Raw genomic sequence first — 18,640 nt, 5'->3', positions numbered from 1 at the left:
ATAAGAAAAATAAAAAAATTGAAACAGGTATTAAACAATTTTAAAATCAGGAAATCAAAAAATTGTAAAATTGAAAGACTGAAAAATTTAAGAAATCGAAAAATTGAAAAATCAAACAAAAAAACGAGAAAGCGAATAATGCAACATTTAAAAAATCCAAATTGAAAAATCCTAAAACTGAAATGTCGAAGAATTGAAAATTGAAATAGTCCAAAGGAAAAATCGAAAAATTGAAAATTTTAAAAATTGAGGCGTCGCAAAATGGAAAGATCAAGAAATTGACAAACCGAGAAAGCAATTAAAAATTCGAAAAACAGAAATTGCTAGTACTAATATAATTTGCCCCGCCCACCCACCCTGTCTCCTTTTCAGTGATTCATTTCATCTGATCTGAATGAAATGAATGATCTTCTACTGAACAGAAATAAAATTAGTCGTGAGAATGAGAAGAGGGGTGGGTGGGCGGGGCTAATATTGATAAGATAAGACTGATTTTGGCACTTTTGACATTTTGCACCATATTTCAACTATTTCCGAAAATTAGTTGAAGACATTCTCTTGTACATTTCGATATCCAGAAGTCATTTTGGTTTTCATTTCTTTCAAATTGCTACAGTTTTTCGAAAATCGCCAATTGAAATACACCTATTTTAAAGATTTACGCTTTTTTTACTTTGTTCACATCCTAGATTCTATTATTAATTGCCACTCCCACTCGACAGAAGAAAATAATTAGCCCCGCCCACCCACCCTGTCTCCTTTTCAGTGATTGATTTCAGCTGATTTGAATGAAATGAATGATCTTATCCTGAACAGAAGTAAAATTAGTCCTTAGAATGAGAAGGCGGGTGGGTGGGTGGGGTTAGTACTTGCTAAGATAAGACTGATTTTGGCAAATGACATGTCCTCATAACATGTTTAAACTGAAAAAATCGAAATTCAAAAATTTTTTAATTTCAAAAATGGACAATCCGAAATATCGATTAATCAGAAATAAGAAAAATAAAACAATTAAAATAGGTATTAAACAATTTTAAAATCTGGAAATCGAAAAATCAAAAATTTGAAAAATCAAAGAAAAAAACGAAAAAGCGAATAACACAACATTTAAAAAATCCAAATTGAAAAATCAAATACCTAATTGGAGGATCGAAAAAATGAAAAATAGATGAATTGAAAAATCTTAAAACTGAAATGTCGAGGAATTGAAAATTAAAATAGTCCAAAGGAAAAATTAAAAATTGAAAAATCCGTAAATCGAAAATTGAAAATTTTAAAAATGGTGAGGTCGAATAATGGAAAGATCGAGAAATTGAGAAACCGAGAAAGCAACTAAAAATTCCAAAAACAGAAATAGCAAGTACTAATATAATTAGCCCCGCCCACCCACCCTGTCTTTTTTTCAGTGATCGATTTCATCTGATCTGAATGAAATGAATGATCTTATACTGAACAGAAATAAAACTAGTCGTTAGAATGAGAAGACGAGGGCGGGTGGGCGGGGCTAGTACTTAATAAGATAAGACTGATTTTGGCACTTTTGACATTTTGCACCATTTTTCAACCATTTCCGAAAATTAGTTGAAGACATTTTCTTGTACATTTCGATATCCAGAAGTCATTTTCGGCTGCGTTTCTTCGAAAATTCCTACAGTTTTTCGAAAATCGTCAATTGAAATACACATATTTTAAAGATTAGCGGTTTTTTTACTTTTTTACATCCTAGATTCTATTATTAATTTCCACTCCCATTCGACAGAAGATAATAATTAGCCCCGCCCAGCCACCCTGTCTCATTTTCACGAATTGATTTCATCTGATCTGAATGAAATGAATGATCTTATACGGAACAGAATTAAAAATAGTCGTTAGAATGAGAAGACAGGGGTGGGCGGGCGGGTCTAGTACTTGCTAAGATAAGACTGATTTCGGCAAATATCATATCCTCTAAAAAAATAGAGGGTGGGTGGGCGGGGCTAGTATTGATAAGATAAGACTGACTTTGGCACTTTTGACATTTTCCACCATTTTTCAACTATTTCCGAAAATTAGTGAAGACATTCTCTTGTACATTTCGATATCCAGAAGTCATTTTCGTTTTTATTTCTTTGAAAATTCCTACAGTTTTTCGAAAATCGCCAACTGAAATACAGCTATTTTAAAGATTAACGATTTTTTACATTTTTCACATCGTAGATTCTATTATTAATTTCCACTCCCACTCGATAGAGGAACATTATTAGCCCCGCCCACCCACCCTGTTTCCTTTTCTGTGATTGGTTTCATCTGATTTGAATGAAATTAATGATTTTGGCAAATGACATATCCTCTAAGAAAACAAAGGGTGGGTGGGCGGGGCTAGTAATGTAAAAATTGTAAAATCGAAAGACTGGAAAATTCAAGAAATCGAAAAATTGAAAAATCAACGAAGAAAACGAGAAAGCGAATAATGCAACATTTAAAAAATCGAAATTGAAAAATCCTAATGCTGAAATGTCGAAGAATTGAAAATTGAAATAGTCCAAAGGAAAAATTAAAAATTGAAAAATCCGTAAATGGAAAAATTGAAAATTTAAAAAATGGAGAGGTCGAATAATGGAAAGATCGAGAAATTGAGAAACCGAGAAAGCAATTAAAAATTCGAAAAACAGAAAGAGCAAGTACTAATATAATTAGCCCCGCCCACCCACCCTGCCTCCTTTTCAGTGAATGATTTCATCTGATTTGAATGAAATGAATGATCTTATACTAAAGAGAAATAAAATTAGTCGTTAGAATGAGAAGAGGGCGGGTGGGCGGGGCTAGTACTTGATAAGATAAGACTGATTTTGGCAAATGATATACCTTCCAAGAAAACAGAGGGTGGGTGGGCGGGGCTAATATTGATAAGATAAGACTAATTTTGGCACTTTTGACATTTTCCACCATTTTTCAACCATTTCCGAAAATTAGTTGAAGACATTTTCTTGTAGATTTCGATATCCACAAGTCATTTCTGGCTTCGTTCTTTCGAAGACTCCTAGCGTTTTTCGAAAATTGCCAATTAAAATACAGCTATTTGAAAGATTATTACTTTTTTTTACTTTTTTCACATCTTAGATTCTATTATTAATTTCTACTCCCGCTCGACAGAATAAAATAATTAGCCCCGCCCACCCACCCGGTCTCCTTTTCAGTGATCGATTTCATCTGATCTTGATGAAATTAATGATCTTATACGGAACAGAAATAAAATTAGTCGTTAGAATGAGAAGAGGGGTGGGTGGGTGGGTGGGGCTAGTACTTGCTAAGATAAGACTGATTTTGGCAAATGACATATCCTCAAAGAAAACAGAGGGTAGGCGGGCGGGGCTAATATTGATAAGATGAGACTGATTTTGGCACTTTTGACATTTTCCATCATTTTTCAACTATTTCCGAAAATTAGTGAAGACATTCTCTTGTACATTTCGATATCCAGAAGTCATTTTCGTTTTCATTTCTTTGAAAATTCCTACAGTTTTTCGAAAATCGCCAATTGAAATACAGCTATTTTAAAGATTAGCGCTTTTTCACATTTTCGGATCGTAGATTCTATTATTAAGTTCCACTCCCACTCAACAAAGGAACATTATTAGCCCCGCCCACCCACCCTGTCTCCTTTTCAGTGATTGGTTTCATCTGATTTGAATGAAATGAATGATCTTCTACTGAACAGAAATAAAATTAGTCGTGAGAATGAGAAGAGGGGTGGGTGGGTGGGGCTAGTACTTGCTGTGATCAGACTGATTTTGGCAATGTCATATCCTCTAAAAAAATAGTGGGTGGGTGGGCGGGGCTAGTATTGATAAGATAAGACTGGTTTTGGCACTTCTGACAATTTCCGAAAATTAGAGAAGTCATTTTCGGCTTCGTTTCTTCGGAAATTGCTACCGTTTTTCCAAAATCGCCAACTGAAATATGTATGCTAAGCTTCACCCCTCATTTTTTTTTCATCTATTTAAGCTTTTTTACCTGTTTTTCATCTATTTTAAGGTACTTTATCATGTTTTAAGCAAATAGGCCAATTTTGACATTGAAGTTACAGTTTTTTATAAAATAAAATATGTCAATTGTCGTGAAATTTTTTTTATGCATTTTTTTAACATCTCGCCGCATTTTTAACGTTATTTTCTTAAAAGTTGTGGACTTCTAAAGATTTTGACCATGATTTCAGCGGATCCGTATTATAGAAACCGCTGACCTTGAGATTTTTATAAAAACAAAAAAAAAAACACTTCATCTTACACTTTTTCAAATTTATGAGTGTTTTTGGGAAAAAAATTGAGTATGAATTAACAAATCAGTCCTTTCCTATGCGTTGAGGACACAAAATCAACAAAATTTTCTTTTCTTTTAATCGCTGATGTTTGTGCTACTAATCGAATTCGGTCGAAGAATAAACATAAACAGTCGAAGTTACGCATTTACTGAAAAATTGAAATTGTCTATATTTTTCCAGCTAGTTACCTGCTTTAAATATATAAATTAAAAAAAAAAAAAAAAACAATTTCCCGGTGGCCCCCATGCCCTCAATCCGACACTGTAAATATCTACGCGTTAACTAACTACAAGGTTAACGAGCTTTCTTTAGCGTGAAAAGGGTAATATTGAAGAATAAAACGGTGTGTAAACAAATAGTACTTAAACACAAGTTATAAAATTTAATTCTACGGACTTATGAAGATTAACCAGAGTCTCCAGTTTATAAAAAAACGTCACTCACTTCTTAAAAACTGATTTTTCTTTCTGAGCAAGTTCATTGACGAATTATTTAACTTATTCCGAGGTTAATTAGATCATGAACATCGTTATTATAGTCTGAAGGCCTTTTTAATTAAAATTCCCATTATTTAAAATTACAACCTACAAAAAAAAAACAAAGTAGGGGTTCATCAGATCCTTGCATATTCCATATTTCATCGACATTTCCGAGTCGGGATTGGTGTAGATTTTTGTGTTGTCGTCGAAAGGAAGGTGTTAAAATCGGGTAAAAAATAAAACTCAAACTATCTAGTAATTTAATGTTTACTGCACAAAATATATTCATCGAACTGTTCGAACAACACTCGATTTACAGGTCAACTGTGATTTAAGGCATCCACGCTCGAAGCAGTCATGAGAGGAAACGAAAACAACAAATAGTCATCTGTACATTAAATATTAAATATAACTCGTCAATTCAATAGTAATAAAACAGGAGCGGTGGCAGACGACCGGGCACTCGAATCGTCCCAAATCGAATGAAAATGAAAGGTAACTTCAAAATCTTCAAATTCGTTAGCCCACGAATCGAGTGGTCGATCGGCGCCACCGCACGAACATGGCTGTTTCGAGCAAACTACCGTTTTTAATTTTCGGGGTTGCTTCAACCTAACTGACAAAATTGGGCAATTCGTCAGAACGGTTGCCGTTTTAAACGTATAATACTGCCACTCAGTATGCTCAGTATAAAAGTAACACGTATTTTATTAATAGTAATCATCTCGATATACAGTACTTAATTAATGATATATAAAAAAAGTAAATTAGTAAAATTTGTACATATTGCACGTTTCAATAAGTCTAAATATTATATAGTTCACTCGTAGTAGGAATGGACTCTTCTGTGTGCAAGCAGGCACGGTCGAGTTTCTTTGCGTCCTGCTCGGACAAAAGAAGTGAAACAACACAAAAGACGCAACTTATCTCGAAACCTGATTTCAAACCAGTTTATTTACAATTATCATACATACTTAAGTTCTCCTAATTAATGAATCTTCGCTACGAACCGAGAGATGACGGAGTCGTCCAAATTAATCTGCTAGCTAGAATCACACCGGTCCGTGTTCCCATGCTACTTGTCATGTAACAACACACTGAATCAAACAAAATCGAAATACAGTTTAAGCTACAAGACCACGAGCCGCCGCAACGCGAGCGCCACCTTGCGGCGGCGGCGCGAACCGCGCTAGCCGCGGACATGTACACAGTAACGGATCCATGCAGTCGCTACACATTGAATATGAAAAAATCTATCGTAGTTGGAGTGAATGGCAGTCCAAAAAATTTGGCAGTGACTCAACGTTATACATATTAGAAATTACTTGTGCCTGATTTGAATTGATCCGACGACGAAACAAAGACTGCATGGACGCAGACATCGAGTGAGACACCGTACGTGATATCATGATGGATGAGTGAGAGACAGAGCCACTGTTGGCAGTGAGAACTAAGGAGCCAACCGTTAAGTAAGAATATAACGAGAACTTCCTGAAAACTTTGTACCATTAATTTTTTCACTTTTGTACGCTTCGCGGACCTCGACGCACTTTGCCCCTAACGGGCTCCAAATACACCACGCTTACACGATCGACACCTCGACACTTACGAAAATCGCAAAACATTTTGATTTAGAGTTGGCCAAAGTTCCAATAAAAAATTTCATTGACGGCTAAATTACAGTAATCGGGCGACTTTCAATCGAATCCAACCCTCTGACGTCAAACCTGATGGCATTAACCTTTCGTGAAAAGCGTCACTGCGTTTTAAATTTTTATAAAAAAAAAGTACGTCTTTGACTATAATTTGAGTCGGTCCTGGTGCGATGAACGACCAATAAACACAATTTAGTATAATTTATGGCGAATTAAAGCCTCAGTGTTTATTTATTGACACACTCGGGAAAATTGATTGGTTCGTGGTAGGTAACACAACTTTGTCCTTGACGAATTTCTAATCATGATAATGAATAAAAATCAATATTGTTTATGATTGACAATCATTGAACCGTAACAACGAATGCTTTATCAAGGCTATTCGTCGCTACGAACGAATGACGTATCCATTTTGTGTCACCTCGAGCGCGGGAAATTTAAAATAAAATAAACTGTAGATCACCTCAATTGGATATTTTGTGGGGCATTGTCTTGTCGCGTAAGAGCCCGGAATAAATGCGATTTATGCGCGCCGGGCTTAAAATAAAATAATAAATATTCCCGGCGATCTGTTTAAGATCGTAAAATCAATAAAATCGAGCACGTTAAACAAACTTTTTTTAATCCGTCGATGAAGTAGCTCGTATTAATAGAATAAGAGCGGTGGGCGTGTCAGGTTCACGGTCGTTCATGGCACCTGAACGATTTTCGAAAGTGCTTGGGTTTTCGGGTGTCGTCGTCGACGGCGAGTAGTATCAACAATTTGGGTGTTGGTTGACTCCCGGCGTGAACAAAAACCGTGTGCTTTGAATATGTGGCAAGGCAATATAGATGTCGCACGCGAAGAAATAACCCGGTGTCCAACAAAAATACATCTGTCTCTTGTGTTTTTTTTTTTTTTATGAAAATATGTATGTTTTCTATCTACACTGATGAAAAATATGTCGTATAATTACGAGCGCATCTAGCAGCAGAGCACGAATGCAGAAACTATACAGTACAGTATAAAAATGAGTAGGCTACAACTACACATTGAAGAGTTAAACATCAATAGTTTGTAAAGGCAGGATAGTCTGTTGTATAGTGTGGTTATACGTATGTATGACAGATGCCCGGATAAAATGGCACGAGTCCTCGTCGCTGATCACTGTCAGATCCGAATCACTTCACGTTTCACTATTTTGAATTAATAGCGGACGGCTGCTTCTTTGTTATAACGATTTGAAGTAATTCTGCCTCCTTTCGCCGTAGATTGGTGCTTTAGTCGTTAACGCTTCGTTTTACATTTTTAAATTTGAAATAAAATTAAATTGCACTTTTTCAAAATTTCAGATCATTTTCCAGTCGGCCTATACTCTACTGGCATTGTAATTGTCATAATTTGCACCTGCCCTCAGTCGTATGATCCGTATTTCAAGTGAAGGCACCTCTGTTAAGTCAGTCCGGTCCAGTCTTACCAATTAAGTAAGCAAATTGCCAAGATAAAGTGTTTTACAAAAGTCGCAGAGTTTATACAGGCATTTATAAAATCTACATAATAGTTTGATTCATCGAGTAATATTCACTATGTAATTATCTAAATAAATCTATGCTCAGTAATAACATTTTCTCTAGATGCCGTCCAACATTCGTTTAATAATAATAATAATAAAAAAATTTACATATTTCACAGCCAACTTTCGGTGGTGAGCCGATCCACTGCCATTATTAAGTCGTATTTATTCGCTTTCCAAACAGCAGCAAACATCCACCTGTCGGTACGTCGCCTCTACTATGTCTTCAGGTCGACGTCCCAGATTTCCGCCAGGAACGGCGGCAGCTTCTTGTTTTTCAGCTTCAGCGAGAAGCACATCTCCGAATTTTGGTTGCCTAAAGTCCGCAATTCGGTCAGCACCGACAGGAGCTTCGCGAATATCGTGGCGGCCTTGTCTTTCGGCCTTCGGTTGTCGACGTACGCCCGCAGAGCCTCCAGGTAGATCTCCTGGATCTTCTCCACCTTCCAACCCTCGATCAGCGCCGGGCGCTCTAAAACAACACAGAGACGTTACACAAGCGCGTTTTGATGACACCGCGTAATTTTTGTTGTGGTGGGTGGCGTAATTGTTGTTTTTCGCGTTGCGACATGGCAGTTTTACTAGCACTGGTTTTGTTTTTTAAGGACAGGCTGATGCTAAAAGTGCTTTATTGTCAATTCGCGATGAGTTTCAATATTCAAAGGAATAATTAATTCCGAGCATCCGGTCTGCTTTATTTACAATCTCCTGTCAAAGATAAGTTTCTTGTTGATTCTTTTTTATCAGAGGATCGTTATTATGTACAAAGTGATATAAACTGGTATCAAGAATTCGCCGTTTATTACATATTTACAGTTAGATCGTTAGATTTGCGTTTATTGAAAGTTTATTAACGCCATTTTACTTTAAATACGATGTCGATAAAAGCTTGTGTGATCATTCACACTGAGATTAGCAAAAAAATTGAGACTTTGAAAAACTGGACAATTTTTTTAGCCGCAAAATCTTGACAAATTCTGTTAAAATTTCAAAGTACATTTAAGTTCCTGCGCCCAAGTTTATGTAAATTTCTGAACTTTTAATAATTGATAGCTCCCGAATTCAATTTTTTTTTAAACAAAGAAATATTTTAAACAAGTAACAATTCTAATCGTTCTCTCGACGTTTTTATGACCTCTAGAGTACGAAAAAATAAAAGGTTATCTCCATAAATGTTACTTAATTTTTATAAAATAACGTACGAGTTTTTACCTTTGGCATTCAGATTTTTGGAAAAAAAAAAATCAAAATTGAATTACATTTTATGATTTTAGATATCTCAATTTTACAATTTTCTAATATTTCGGGTTTACGATATTTCAGTTGTTTGACTTTTCGATTTTCGCATTTCCTGATTTCTGGACTTTTTAATGTTTCGGTTTTTCGACTTCTCAATTTTTCAGGTTTTGATTTTCCAGTCTTTCCAATTTTCGATTTTTTGATTTTTCGACTTTTCAATTTTTAAAATTTTTTATTTTTCGATTTCTCGAGCTTTTCATTTTTAGATTTCCCAATTTTCAGATGTTTCAGTTTTACGATTTTTGGACTTTTAGACTTTTCGATTTTCCCTTTTTCCTGATTTTTCGACTTTTCTATTTTTCAGTTTTTCAATTCTTCAATATTTCAGTTTTGGGTTTTTTCAATTTTTGAACTTTTCGATTTCCCGATTTTCCGATGTTTCAGTTTTACGATTTTTCATTTTTTTTTCTACTTTTCATTTTCGATCCCTCGATTTTTCGATATTTCAGTTTTCGGTTTTTTCAATTTTTCAACTTTTCGATTTCGTTTTTCGATTTCTCAATTTTTCAATGTCTGAATTTTTCAATTTTAAAAATTTTTGATTTTTCGATGCCTCGAGTTCTTCATTTTTCGATTTCTCAATTTTCAGATGTTTCAGTTTTACCATTTTCCACTTTTTGGACTTTTCGGTTTGATTTTCCTATTTCGACTTTTTATGTTTTGATTTTTCAATTTCTCAGGTTTTTGATGTTTCAATTCTTCAATTTTTCGATATTTCAGTTTTCGGTTTTTTCAATTTTTTAACTTTTCGATTTCTCAATTTGTCAATGTCTGAATTTTTTCAATTTTTAAAATTTTTGATTTTTCGATGTCTCGAGTTCTTCATTATTCGATTTCTCAATTTTCAGATGTTTTAGTTTTACCATTTTCCACTTTTTTGACTTTTCGGTTTGATTTTCCTATTTCGACTTTTTATGTTTTGATTTTTCAATTTTTCAGGTTTTTGATGTTTCAATTCTTCAATTTTTCGATATTTCAGTCTTCGGTTTTTTCAATTTTTCAACTTTTCGATTTCTCAATTTGTCAATGTCTGAATTTTTTCAATTTTTAAAATTTTTGATTTTTCGATGTCTCGAGTTCTTCATTATTCGATTTCTCAATTTTCAGATGTTTTAGTTTTACCATTTTCCATTTTTTTGACTTTTCGGTTTGATTTTCCTATTTCGACTTTTTATGTTTTGATTTTTCAATTTTTCAGGTTTTTGATGTTTCAATTCTTCAATTTTTCGATATTTCAGTCTTCGGTTTTTTCAATTTTTCAACTTTTCGAATTCATTTTTCGATTTCTCAATTTTTGATTTTTCTATGTCTCGAGTTCTTCAATTTTTGATTTCTCAATTTTCAGATGTTTCAGTTTTACCATTTTTCATTTTTTTGACTTCTCGGTTTGATTTTCCCATTTCGACCTTTTACGTTTCGGTTTTTCAATTTTTCAGATTTTTGACTTTTCAATTTTTCGATTTCGCAACGTTTCAACCTTTCAATTTTTCGATTTCGCAACGTTTCAACCTTTCAATTTTTCAATATTTTAATTTTGGATTTTTTCAATTTTTCAACTTTTCGATATCTCCATTTTCTACTTTTTCGATTTTTAAATTTTAAATTTCAATTTTTCAATGTCTGAATTTTTCAATTTTTAAAATTATTGATTTTTCGATTTCTCGATTTCTCAGTTCTTGGTATTTCCATTCTCCAATTTTTCGAATTTTTAAATTTTTGATTTTTCAGTTTTTTGATGTTTTGTAATTGTATTTTTCTTGATTCTATTGCATAATTTGCCGATTTTTTTAATTTTTCGACTTCTGGGTTTTAGATTTTTCGATTTTTCCATTTTTCTATTTATCGAGAATTCGATGTTTCCATTATTGTTCAATTTCTGTTTATGAATTTTTAACTTTTGGATTTTGGCGAGTCTCAATTTTCTCAATTTTTTGATTTTGGGGTATTTCGATTCTAAATTTTTCGACTTCTCTTGTTGTTTTGTCATTTCAGTTTTCAATTTTTCCATGTTGAGATTTTTTTGTTTCTTTTTTTTTATTTGCCAATTTTTCGTCACTTCAGTTCCTCGATTTTTCAGTTTGTCGATTCTCAATTTTTCAATTTTTTAAATTTTACGACTTTTCGATTTTTCATTTTTCGGTATTTCAATTTGACGATTTTTTTTTTCTATTTGTTGACATCTCAGGTTTTCAATTTCTTCATTTTTCAACATTTCAATTTTTGAAGTTTTGAGTGCTCGATCTTCCGACTTTTCGAATTTCGATCTTTCGATTTTGGGATGTTTCGATTTCTCAATTTTTTGATTTTGTGGTGTTTCAATTATCATTTTTCGATTTCTCGACTTTTTTGTTCTCCTTTTTTCGACTTTTTCACTTTGATTATACCATTTTTCAATTTTTCGATTTGCCAATTTTTCGTTATTTCAGTTTCTCGATTTTTTTAAATTAAAATTTTTAATTTCCGGATTTCTCGGTTTTTCAATATTTTAACTTTGGATTTTTTGATTTTTCAGTTCTTCGATATACCTATTTTTCAATTGTTCGAATTTTTAAATTTTTGTTTTTTCGATATTTCGATTTGACGATTTTTTGATTCGATTTCTTGACCTCTCAGTTCTTCAATTTTTAAAATGTGTCGACTTTAAGATTTTTTGATTTGGTGATTTTGCAGATTTTCGATATTTCAATTTTGGGAAATTTTCATTTTCTGGATTCTTCAATTTTTCGATATTTTAATTTTTCAATTTTTTGATGTTTTGAGTGCTCGATTTTTCGACTTCCCGATTTCTCGACCTTTTCGATGTTTTAGTTTTTCAATTTTTTAATTTTACGATTTTTTAAATTTTGGATTTTTTGATCTAATTTTTTTGGTTTTTCTATTTCTCGATGCTTCAATTTTTCGATATTTTAATTTTTTAAATTTTAGTTTTTTCGAGTTTTCAATTCTTCGATAGGTACTTCATTTTTCAAATTTTTAAATTTTTGATTCTACATTTTTCTATATTTCAATTTGACGATTTTTTTATTCGAATTCTTGACATTTCAGTTTTTCGATTTTTAAAATTTGTCTACTTTTGGATTCTTAGATTTCTCGATTTCTTAATTTTTTTTACACTTCAATTTTGGGAATTTTTCAATTTCTGGATTCTTCAATTTTTCGATATTTTAATTTTTCAATTTTTTGATGCTTTTTTCGAATTTCGATTTTTCGACTTCTCGATTTCTCGACCTTTTCGATGTTTTAGTTTTTCAATTTTTTAATGTTACGATTTTTTAAATTTTGGATTTTTTGATCTAATTTTTTGGTTTTTCTATTTCTCGATTCTTCAATTCTTCGATAGATACTTCATTTTTCAAATTTTTAAATTTTTGATTCTACATTTTTGTATATTTCAATTTGACGATTTTTTTATTCGAATTCTTGACATTTCAGTTTTTCGATTTTTAAAATTTGTCGACTTTTCGATTCTTAGATTTCTCGATTTCGTGATTTTTTTATACTTCAATTTTGGGAATTTTTCAATTTCTGGATTCTTCAATTTTTCGATATTTTAATTTTTCAATTTTTTGATGTTTTGAGTGCTCGATCTCACGACTTTCAATTTTCGAATTTTTAAGTCTCAGATTTTTCAGATTTTTATGTTTCGATTTCTGAATCTTTCGATTTTTGGTCTTATTTATCCACAATTCGATGTTTTTATTGCTCAATTTTTCTGTTTTTGAATTTTTAACTTTTCGATTCTCGCTTTTTCGACTTCTCGATTTCTTTCGAGTGTTCAGTTTTTCGATTATTCAATTTCTCGATTCTTCAATTTTACAATATTTAAATTTTTCAATTTTCCGATGTTGCGAATTTTTTATTTTTCCGTTTTTTGAATTTTTCACTTTTCCATTATTTCATTTTTCAATTTTTCGATTTCCCAATTTTTCGTCATATCAGTGTCTCGATTTTTCAGTTTGTAGATTCTTCAAATTTTCGATATTTTCATTTTTTAATTTTTTACATTTTAGATTTTTCGATTTTTCAGTTCTTCGATACTTCTGTTTTCCAATTTTTAAATTTTTGATTCTACATTTTTCTATATTTCAATTTGACGATTTTTAAAATTTGTCGACTTTTCGATTCTTAGATTTCTGGATTTCTTAATTTTTTTACACTTCAATTTTGAGAATTTTTCAATTTTTTGATGTTTTGAGTGATCGATCTTCCGGCTTTTCGAATTTCAATTTTTCGAATTTTTAAGTTTCAGATTTTTAATGTTTCGATTTCTGAATCTTTCGATTTTTGGACTTATTTATCCAGAATTCGATGTTTTTATTGCTCAATTTTTCTGTTTTTGAATTTTTAACTTTTCGATTCTCGCTTTTTCGACTTCTCGATTTCTTTCGATTGTTCAATTTTTCGATTTTTCAATTTCTCGATTCTTCAATTTTACAATATTTAAATTTTTCAATTTTCCGATGTTGCGATTTTTTTATTTTTCCTTTTTTTGAATTTTCCACTTTTCCATTATTTCATTTTTCAATTTTTTGATTTCCCAATTTTTCGTTATATCAGTTTCTCAATTTTTTACATTCTAGATTTTTCGATTTTTCAGTTCTTCGATACTTCTGTTTTCCAATTTTTAAATTTTTGAATATACATTTTTCTATATTTCAATTTGACGATTTTTAAAATTTGTCGACTTTTCGATTCTTAGATTTCTGGATTTCTTAATTTTTTTACACTTCAATTTTGAGAATTTTTCAATTTTTTTATGTTTTGAGTGATCGATCTTCCGACTTTTCGAATTTCAATTTTTCGAATTTTTAAGTTTCTGATTTTTCAGATTTTTTTAATGTTTCGATTTCTGAATCTTTCGATTTTTGGACTTATTTATCCAGAATTCGATGTTTTTATTGCTCAATTTTTCTGTTTTTGAATTTTTAACTTTTCGATTCTCGCTTTTTCGACTTCTCGACTTCTTTCGAGTGTTCAGTTTTTCCATTATTCAATTTCTCGATTCTTCAATTTTACAATATTTAAATTTTTCAATTTTCCGATGTTGCGAATTTTTTATTTTTCCGTTTTTTGAATTTTTCACTTTTCCATTATTTAATTTTTCAATTTTTCGATTTCCCAATTTTTCGTCATATCAGTTTCTCGATTTTTCAGTTTGTAGATTCTTCAAATTTTCGATATTTTCATTTTTCAATTTTTTACATTTTAGATTTTTCGATTTTTCAGTTCTTCGATACTTCTGTTTTCCAATTTTAAAATTTTTGAATCTACATTTTTCCATATTTCAATTTGACGATTTTTAAAATTTGTCGACTTTTGGATTCTTAGATTTCTCGATTTCTTAATTTTTTTTACACTTCAATTTAGGGAATTTTTCAATTTTTGGATGTTTTGAGTGCTCGAGCTTCCGACTTTCAATTTTCGAATTTTTAAGTTTCAGATTTTTCAGTTTTTTAATGTTTCGATTTCTGAATCTTTCGATTCTTGGACTTATTTATCCAGAATTCGATGTTTTTATTGCTCCATTTTTCTGTTTTTGAATTTTTAACTTTTCGATTCTCGCTTTTTCGACTTCTCGATTTCTTTCGATTGTTCAATTTTTCGATTTTTCAATTTCTCGATTCTTCCATTTTACAATATTTAAATTTTCCACTTTTCCATCATTTCATTTTTCAATTTTTCGATTTTTCAGTTCTTCGATAGTTCTGTTTTCCAATTTTTCAAATTTTTCATTTTTCGATATTTCAATTTGACGATTTTTTTTTATTCGATTTCTTATTTTGTCAAATTTCAATTTTGGTAATTTTTTAATTTTTTGATGTTTTGAATACTCGATATTTCGACTTTTTGATTTTTCTGTTCCTGTCGAGATTACCTTGGACCAATTTTTTCATCCTGTGATATCTCTCCAGACGTCTGGCGGTTTAAAAAAAATTAAGTTTACTTTTGAATCTTATCATTTTCCAAAAACCTTGAATTTCCAAGACGTCTCCATTTCATACTAATCTGTACAGCAGTTTTATAGCTCCCAAAACATCCATTTCTTCTGGACCTCCCGATTTTTAGCACTTTTTGATGTTCTAACAAAGAGATTTAGGTCTAAAATACCATAGAAATATTTACCAAGTGCAGAATTTCAAAGACCAACAAGAACGTCAAAATTTGAGTGAAATGACAGAAAGTCTCACAGACCCTCTTGAGAATTACCCCGTTATTAACCCCCCATCCAGCCCTAACTCGGCACAATAAATTCCCCACTAGTAGAACTTGAATTACTGGTAAGCGGAATAACGCAATTATGCAAATAGCCACCGATTGATTTTCCTTCAAGTAACTAGGCCAGTTCCACTCGCAAAAAATCGCCGCCAACCCGGTTCTTACCTGAGAAAATGACGATAGCTGTCAACAACGCGTACTCCGCATTATCCACCTTCATCGAAAACATAGTTCTGCAAAAATGCAAGAGATCTTCAATGGTTTCCCCCATGCCGGCCAAATTGTAGCTTTGTCTGGAGTAGGGCTGGTTGTTGACGAACAGGATCGAATCCGTCTCCACATCGTAACGGCGCGCCATCCTGAACATCATGACTTCGCTGGAACATGCCTGCAAACAACGGAAAAGTCGGGTAAAAATTTGGAAAAATCGTGTCTTCGGGTGATGATCTCACCTTCAAGAGAGCAATTTGGTCTTCCCTGAGGAGTTTATCGAAGCCTGGTAGCCTCTTCGCAAACTCCACTATCAGCTGCACCGTCAAGATGGTGATTTCGGTGATATGCCTAAACCGAATGTCGCTCTGATCTTCGCCTTCGATCGGCTGGTTCTGTAACCAAGAAAGTTGTTATTAGTAAAGAGCGAAATGTGTGGTGATCAGTCAACTTACAATGATCCTCTTGACATCCTCGTCGGAGGGGTGTTCGTATTCATTTTGGAAGTACACCAGCCGGTGTATGAGCTCTTCTTGCTCCGGCGAGATGCCTTTGTTTCCGTTACACAATGTCTTTGGCGAATCAGACAACTGCGAACCGAAGAAATCACATTGGAGAAATTGAAGATCTCTTGCCGATCGACAATTACTTACTTCTGGTTCGACTTTGACGATGTCCGGCGAGCCGTTCGTCGTGCTGTTCGGCTTGTCCTTCTCCTTCTGCGCCTTTTTCTCTTTCCTCTTGACGGCGCACTGCACTTCCGGCACCACACATTCGGGCCTCATCCCGACGCTGAGGCACTTTTTCAACCGGCACTCCTGGCACTTTCGCCGCATGTACATGTCTATCTCGCAGTTGTTGCCGTACTTGCATTGGTAAACCGCGTTCTTCGTTATGCTGCGTCTGAAGAAGCCCTTGCATCCCTCGCACGTGAGGGCGTTGTAGTGGTAGCCCGAGGCGCGGTCGCCGCACACGAGGCACAGTTCCTCCTGCTGACGGGGCGTGGGGCCCTTTTTCTTCTTCGAGTCGCAGCTGTCGGCACTGTAACCGTTGAGGCTGCTGGGGGAGAGGTCCTCGCGGCCTTCGACAGAAAACACACATTAGGCATGGGTTTTATTTGTGTGCCGGATGGAGCGGCAGCTCGCCGACGCGTGATTTTAATTAAAATCATCTTGTGCTGAATCATCGCTTTGACGGTCTACGTGATTTGTGCAAATTACTAAAAGAAGACACTCAAGGACAGCGGAGGTGCGAACTGGTTAGACCTGAATTTTGGCTACCGCTGGACGGTGTTTTCACTTTTCGAAAACGGTTTCATATTCAATGACGTTTCGTACAAAAATCGTTACACAAAAGCGGAAACCCGAATGAAAAATTCATGACTCCCAAAAATACGTTTGCGCTACACCTGGTCCACGTAAAGTACCTAGTAAAAAACGCTACCCTCTGAATAATATTTACTCATGAATTTATCACAACCATCTATGCATAAACAACATAAAAATGCCATTGTTCTTTGGTTGTTGCGTGTCACCAATAATTTGGACAGCTGGATACTATGTAATTTCATTCTGCTACCTGAACTGACAACCCGACAAAATCCATCACTTGTCCTTGGATTTTTAGAGACAGCGCTTCATCATAAATAACATCAAACATCGACTTAATAACCAAATAGTGTAGCGTTTAGCGTGGTCGTCATACAAAGATGTAATTGATAAACGCTGAATCAAGACTCGGATTTATTAAACGGAGTGACATTGAAAGAAATTGACTTACGTAGAGCTCGAAAATCTTGTTTAATTTGCGTGTTTTGTCGCACCACGCTCGAAAATACTTTTTCGGCTGATCTTGAACTTGAACCGTGTCACCAGGGGGTCATTTAGGAGTATTTATATAAAATTTCAAATGGTCCTTGAAGTAATTGGAGATGTTTCTGTGTTTTGAAGCCGTTCGCGGACCGCTTCAAAAACAAAACACAAAGGGACCCCAAGCTTCTTTCAAACTACTTTAAAAACAAAACACAAAAAGGCCCCAAGATTCTTTCAAATTATTACAGAAACAAAAGTCACACGGGGGGCCCGAGATTCTTTCAAACTACTTCAAAAACAAAACCCACGTAAGTCCCCGGAGATTCTTTCAATCTTGGGGATCCCTTGTGGCTGATTTTTGAAGTAGTTTGAAAAAATCCCGGGAACCACTTATGTCTGGTTTTTGAAGTAGTTAGGAATTTCGAGGACTCCTCGTGTTAGTTTATGAAGTGGTTTAAAAGAATCCCGAAGACCCCATGTGAATCTTGTTTTCGAAGTAATTTGAAAAAATCTCGGGAACTCCTGATTTTGTTTTTGAAATTGTACTTCTTCGATTTTTAAAATTTGTCGACTTCTCGATTTCTTCAGTTTTCAACATCTCAATTTTGGGAATTCCTGGATTCTTCAATTTTTCGATAGTTTAATTTTTCAATTTCTTGCTGTTTTGAGTGCTCGATCTTCCGACTTTTCGATGTTTCAGTTTTTCAATTTTTCAATGTTTCGATTTTTTAAATTTTGGATTTTTTGATCTCCTCATTTTTTGGTTTTTCAAATTCTCGATTTTTCAATTCTTAGATACTTCTGTTCTACATTTTTCTATATTTCAGTTTGATGATTTTTTGATTCGATTTCTTGACATCTCGGTTCTTCGATTTTTAAAATTTGTCGCCTTTTCGATTCCTAGATTTCTCCATTTTTCAAGTCTTCGATTTCTTAATTTTTCAACATTTCAATTTTGGGAATTTTTCAATTTCTGGATTCTTCAATTTTTAGATAATTTAATTTTTCAAATTTTTAAATTTTAGATTTTTCACTTTTTTCCATTTTTTCTAGGATTTAGATTTTTCGATTTTTCTATTTATCGAGGATTCAATGTTTCCATTGCTCAACTTCTCTG

At 33.4% G+C, this 18,640-nt stretch overlaps 1 protein-coding gene across 2 annotated transcripts in view; it reads right to left on the bottom strand.

Annotated features, from left to right (window-relative positions):
* Positions 1–5,028: 5,028 nt before the first annotated feature.
* Positions 5,029–18,640, bottom strand: part of LOC135121379 (ecdysone receptor-like) — a 33,135-nt gene continuing 19,523 nt past the window's right edge. The window contains exons 2-6 of one of the 2 annotated variants that reach the window (XM_064045691.1): positions 16,366–16,793; positions 16,168–16,302; positions 15,955–16,107; positions 15,668–15,890; positions 5,029–8,459 (exon numbers count right to left, since the gene is read on the bottom strand). In XM_064045691.1, the coding sequence (XP_063901761.1) occupies positions 8,206–8,459; positions 15,668–15,890; positions 15,955–16,107; positions 16,168–16,302; positions 16,366–16,793 (1,193 nt within the window). In that variant the 3' untranslated portion in view covers positions 5,029–8,205. Of the gene's footprint in view, positions 8,460–15,667; positions 15,891–15,954; positions 16,108–16,167; positions 16,794–18,640 lie in introns of both variants that reach the window. The other variant, XM_064045690.1, reaches the window with a different exon arrangement.

Source organism: Zophobas morio, unplaced genomic scaffold (genome assembly GCF_036711695.1).
Source record: "Zophobas morio isolate AGI-343-1 ecotype UQ-CSIRO unplaced genomic scaffold, CSIRO_AGI_Zmor_V1 ptg000571l, whole genome shotgun sequence".
Lineage (NCBI taxonomy): Eukaryota > Metazoa > Arthropoda > Insecta > Coleoptera > Tenebrionidae > Zophobas > Zophobas morio.
Note: the sequence above shows the minus strand (reverse complement) of the source record. Positions and strands in the feature narration are given on the sequence as shown.